Source organism: Centruroides sculpturatus, unplaced genomic scaffold, assembly GCF_000671375.1.
Source record: "Centruroides sculpturatus isolate CEXI.00-Female unplaced genomic scaffold, Cexi_2.0 scaffold57, whole genome shotgun sequence".
NCBI lineage: Eukaryota > Metazoa > Arthropoda > Arachnida > Scorpiones > Buthidae > Centruroides > Centruroides sculpturatus.
In genome coordinates this window covers 521,580-527,682 of record NW_019384382.1, presented here as the reverse complement: position 1 = coordinate 527,682, position 6,103 = coordinate 521,580, and the positions used below count along the sequence as shown (strand labels likewise).

The 6,103-nt window shown below is 31.9% G+C and overlaps 1 protein-coding gene across 1 annotated transcript; it reads right to left on the bottom strand.

The window, feature by feature from the left end:
- Positions 1-255: 255 nt before the first annotated feature.
- Positions 256-1,606, bottom strand: LOC111617935. Its single transcript, XM_023359322.1, has 3 exons — positions 1,394-1,606; positions 658-792; positions 256-567 (listed from the first exon to the last, which is right to left on the bottom strand). Exons 1-3 carry the CDS (start codon positions 1,488-1,490, stop codon positions 467-469), a joined length of 333 nt encoding a protein of 110 aa, XP_023215090.1. The 5' UTR covers positions 1,491-1,606; the 3' UTR covers positions 256-466.
- Between the last annotated feature and the right edge of the window lie 4,497 nt (positions 1,607-6,103).

Below are 6,103 nucleotides of genomic sequence, written 5' to 3'. Positions count from 1 at the left end.
CAATTTATTAAAACTAACGAGCAAATATTTATTATGACATCGTCACAATGCGGAACTGCAATTTTTAAACATACAAGTATTTTTTAATTTAAAATACTGTATATGATCTCTATCTCAGATTGGTAGTGGCTTGCCCCTGCACATCATACTTTTCCTTTCACAATCGAGTCACGCTGGTCACCTAACGCCTTTCAAGAGAAATTTTTGAATTGAAATAACGTTACTTCCGGTTTGCATCGGAAGTTCGCATATACGGGTTGTTGTTAAATTCAGCGCCGCGGAGCAGCGCTGCAGCTTAGGATGCAAGAGCGCTGCGATCGCTGCTGAATGTCTTTTAACAACGCACACGGGGCAGCGCTGCAGTTCCAAAATGGCGGCTCTCAGTGCAATTGTTGGAATGTTTAGCGAATTATTTAATTCGAAAAATTTTAAAAGGAATTCATTTTTGCAATACAATGTCTTATTTTTACAATTTTGTTTTTCTTATGTGTTTTCTGAATTCATCGTCCATATTTAATCGTGTTGTTATCAACAACAGCGTGGAGGAATCAGTCCAAGAGAAGTCTCCTGCAACAATATGAAATAATAACTATTATTTATAGTGTATTAGTATATACATGTATATACTGATGTACTTGTATATAAACATATACATACCTGATTCTCCCTCCTCGTGTGATTTGCTGGCCAGTCTTATTGAATTAATATCAACATCTTCCGGTAAACCAATCTGTTCTCTCATTCCCCTCTCATATATCAGTTCTTCAAAAAACCGAGGAATGAAATCATGATCTGAAAACCATAAAAGAACATGAACTTTTGTTGTTTGATAGGAACTAAACAAATGACTTGTCCTTTTTAATTACTTTAAACTAGTTTTACTATTATTAATGCTATAAATGCTTATCATACCCTCCAATTCATAATAAAACTAATTTATACAATTTAATTGTAATTTTAACTGAAACTGTTCAAGGTAACCTTTATCACAAGGGGTGATAAATTGGTTATTGTATACATTTGAATATTATGTTCCAACTGATGAGAGACTATAAATCCAAAATGCATTTTTTTTTCTTTTTTGGAAAATACACGTGTATAAAGTCCTATAAATTAAAGGATATGTAAGCCTTTATTTATACCATTCATAGCAATTTGCTTATGATATAGCCTAGTTTACAGCAATTCTTAATAATATCACGTTGGAATTACTTTTAAGATACTAATATTGCGTAGAAAGTGATTATTATTTGTATAATGTAATTTATCAAACCAATTATGTAAAAAGTATGCCTGTACAGTCTTTTACACAAACTTTAATATATAATTTTTTGTGTGAATTTCGAGTTTATTTCGTGTAATTAATAAAGCGTTATGAAAAACAATAACTTACCATTTTCTAAACGACGTTTAATTGAAGAATCAACTTTTAGTTCAATTTTTAAGTTCTCGTAAACAAATTCGACGAATTCCATCGTGGTGGCTGCCATTTTGTTTAAGCGCAAAAAGCACCTGGTTCGATCGCTGCAGATTTAACCTCGAACCAGTGAAATCGCTGAGACGTTCGCTGCGCGCAGCGCTTCAAGAAAACGAGTTTAACAACGCTCTCAGCGTCATCGCTTAGAAGCGCTGTTCGCAGCGCTGAATTTAACAACAACCCGATAGTTAATCGGGATTTCATGCCCCTAACGTTTCCATATCTGGTCTCGACTTTCATCTATCTAACTTTGTTCTTGAGATTAATAAAGAACCGACATCAGACAACAGTGGGGTTTATAGGTCTATAATTTTTTCAAATTGCAACTCAATCACAAAATAAGCTAGAAACAGTAGAGGAGAAGGTGGTATTATGGAACCCTTCCATTTCAAACTGATAATAAAGGCGAACTGTAGGGGATTGTGGCTGAACTGCACTAGGCAGACATCCATAGCAAGGGGAAAACCCGTTTCACTTCAGTTAAACGGTTGTCCGTAGTGAATTAGCATATTTGTGTTTTTCGAAATTCGAAAGTTTTGAATGGTAAGTGAATTTAATTATTTCTAAAATATAAATCGTGTAGTTGTAGGTTCATTGGTGCATGTATTCCGTTCCAGAGACTTAGGGGTACATATTGTTCTGTGTGATGTTCACGTTTTTTAAAATTTGGTCTTGACAGACATAAGTTAATTCAAGATGGCGATGCGTGAAATACGGTCCCCATTGGTGCTTCTTCTTTGTATATTTCTTTATTATTATTATTATTATTATTATTGTGTTGGGTTTAGTGGGTTATACTCGGTTCACACCGGTGGCTGTGTACTATGCCGGACCAGAGTCAAGGCATAGCAACCTAAACAAAACTAAAATTAAATGTGTGTGTCAGTGTCAGTATTAAGGAATTTCCTAACAATATGGCATGTATTCAATATAGTGGCCTTCTGTAGTGTGATGTATGTATTTCTACTCAATTGTAATGTTCCCAGGCTTTTATGTAGTGTGTGTGGTATCACACCTGTACAGGAGAGAACGACAGGTACAATAAGCACCCTTTCCATCCTCCACAGATGCCTTATTTCCTGGGCGAGTTTTGTATACTTGCTAATTTTTTCAGTGCATGTGTTTTGTACATTGTGAGTGTTTGGAATGGCTATGTCTATAATGTATGTGATTTTATTGTGTTCGTCAATGAGTGTGATGTCTGGTCTGTTGTGGTAAATTGTTTTATCTGTGATTATGGCTCTGTCGTAATACATTTTGTGCGTGTTATTTTCCAATACTGTCTGTGGAATATACTTGTAGTATGGTTCGTGGATGTCTGCCAATTTGTTTTTCTTTGCAAGCTCTTGATGTATTATATTTGCTACTTGATTGTGTCTTGCCAAGAGCTTGCAACCAGAAGTGATGTGTTGTATAGTTTCTGGCATGATGTGACATTTTCTGCATTTATTATTATTATTATTAAATCATTTTTGCGATAAAATACATTGGAGTAAATAATTTTGTAATTATTTAACATTCTTTGTACTTTCCTATTTGTTTTTGGATACATTAAAGCAGTGTTTTTCAACCTGTGGGTCGCGACTCCCAGGTGGGTCGCAAAGCCATACACGGGGGGGTCGTGGGTAAAAGAAAAAGACAAGTGTTTGTAGGTCCTACACTACAATAAAAAAAAAAAACTACAATTTCAGTGAGAAGGCTGTGCTGTTTATTTTACAGTACAATTAGTTTTTTGATCGATATTTAAATCTCAACAGAAAGAAAATTAATTAAATACAGTAGAGCATCGATTATCCGATCTATAACTAGAACAGTCGGTTAACCGATGTGACGGTTAATCGACCGTTCTAGTTGGCAAACTTCAAATGTCCGCTAGTGATGTGGCACTACAATATTTGGCTATGTCTTGGCTACTTTAATATTATTTTTGTTAAATTTTTGCGTGTTTTAGCTTGGGACAGGCTCGACCATTAAAGGGCGGCCAGTATTTAAACGAGACTTAATTTTCTAATTATGAGTGGTTGTTTGTTTCGTGAGCAATAAAATAATTTTAAAATAATTTTTAACGATACGATAGCGACGATTATTTTTTTTTTTTTAAATTTGTTAGGCTTAACCTCGATGAAAATTCAATGCGAAGTTGGTTAATAGCGATATACTAATATACTAATTACATGGGATATACTAATAATGTATTTTTTCATTTTTTTCGGTTATCCGACCAACCTGAGTCCCCAATTGAGTCGGATAATCGATGCTCTACTGTAATTGCTTATTTATATATTGAATAGTAAATCTTTAAAAAATAATGTTATGGGCCAAGTGATTAATATGGGCATTATTTATATTGCCTGTACACTATGAATAACGACAAACAAAATCAGATATTGTAATAAATTTTATGTTCTTTATCATAATTTATCACATTGACAGGTCAATATGAATACTGTTATCATCTGATCAGGCAAAGTGATGATAATGATATCTTGTTGAGTGATCAGCTGACAACTATTTGACAGAATGTGATTTTTGGTAGTACAAAATGATATCATTTTGTACACCTTATACAAAAATCACATTCCAAAAGTTTCCTTTAAGTTGATTTTTATGTTTGAATAATATAATTTTGTTATTATTATTAACAAAATTATCAACATTAATTAATACAGTTAATAATAATAAAATATTTCAGTTTAAGAAATTTTCAAAATTATTTTGTGTGCAAAGTAATTGCTAAAATAAACTTTTTTAATAATAATTCTAATTATTATATAGTGTCTGTTGATTATAAAAGAGTTTTATGTAATTAATATACCTATATTATGCATATAATAGAACTTATTCTCAAAATACTTTAAGATTTATTTTTGTGAATTGTTTCAATGAAAAAGTAATTTTTTTTTTTTTGAAAATCAACTTGGCCAAAGAGAATGTAGCTTTATGCATAATGTCTGGCCAAGTTAATAAATTATTCAATATTTATCAGACTGTGCAGCCATTTTAATCATTATTCACAATGACCTATTAGTTACTTTGCCCATTATATATACATTTAATAATTTTTGAAAAATTAACAGTTCTGCAAGATCTGTCCAGAAAGTTTGTAAAGTTTGCAAATAGAAGTTGTTTGTATTTACCTAGCAGCTAGTCAGTTTTGTTGCCTTCAAAGTAGTCCCCTCCTGAGTCTATGCACCAAATCCAGTGTTTCTGCCATGAAAAGAATGCTTCCTGAAATGCTTATTTTGGAATGATGTGCAGCTCCACTAGCAAATCTTCCTTAAAGCAACAATGGATTCAAAATGGTGACTTTTGAGAGCAGATTTTAATTTGGGAAACAAAAGTAAGTCTTCTGGGACTTAGTCTGGTGAATGTGAAGATTGGGGAACAATTGGCATTGAGTTCTTGGCCAAAAATTCTATTATCAGCAGTGATGTTTAGACAGGTGCAATGTCACAATGCTGTTCTCTCCAAGTAGTTGGGTCTTTCTTACTCACTGCTTCATGAAGATATTTCTTCACCTTCAGAATAGAACAAAACAATGAGCGAGATCTTCACACTTGACTGAACTTGTGCCTTTTTGAATTGCAGTGAAGATTTTCCCACCCATTCTGACAACTGGCATTTGTTTTTACCTCATACCCATCAACCCAGGTCACATCCCAAGTGATGATGCTTTTCATGAAATTTTTATCAGACCTAGTCTATCCCAGCTCTTCATTCACACTTGCTAAAAAAAAAATCACAAAACACAATCAACATATGTTTACACAGATGAATGTAAAACAACAACAAATGAAGATAGAACAAACTGCTTTTGACAGATAGTACATAAAACTTTCTGTTAGAGTTGCACAAGCTGCATTCAGATTCAATTATCAGTTAGTGCATAATATAAAAAGTGTGTGTACTTTCTGAACAGATCTGATGTGTTTACACATTAATAAATGGATACTTGTCTGCTACTTTTGTTATATTACTGTCTACTTAGAATTTAGCATATTATTAGATCTTAAAAATAAAGATTGTCTTTCTGAATAAGACTTCCTGTTTTTGCAGAAACAAAATCACCAATATTCTAAGTACTAATAATATGCTAAGTCCTAAGTAGACAATAATATAACACAGACAAGACATAGGACATAGGGACATAAAACAAGGACATAGAGACAATTGAATTAATTTGTCTGATTTGATATTTGCATAATTGTTTAAATTGTGATCAAGATTGTATAGTATTATAAGGAATGTAATTTCTTATGATATATACATAATAATTTACATATTTTATTATTATTTGTGATAAATAGTCATTATTGTTTATCTCAAAATAAAACAACACATTTAAATAAAAGTTTACATAGACTTCTTTTATTTATACAGTATACTATAGCATTAAATTCATATAATTATGAAAATTTTAAATTATTTAAATATGATTGTTATGATGAATTTTGTACTTTATAATGTTTATATGCTGTACACTGATTAGACATATTGCAATAAATCACATAGAAAATTTATTACAACTATAAACTATGAAATGTATTGTTAAATTCATTCAATCTTATGATACTTTCAATACATGAAAACTTGCATATAGTACTACTATTTACAAAACTCTTACAA

Bases quoted from the DNA above. Each gene is read 5' to 3' on its own strand.
- LOC111617935 (XM_023359322.1), bottom strand. From the start codon at position 1,490: ATGGCAGCCACCACGATGGAATTCGTCGAATTTGTTTACGAGAACTTA. The intron at 793-1,393 runs GTAAGTTATTGT...TATGGTTTTCAG, and splicing joins TAAACGTCGTTTAGAAAATG to ATCATGATTTCATTCCTCGG. The intron at 568-657 runs GTATGTATATGT...ATATTGTTGCAG, and splicing joins ACACGAGGAGGGAGAATCAG to GAGACTTCTCTTGGACTGAT.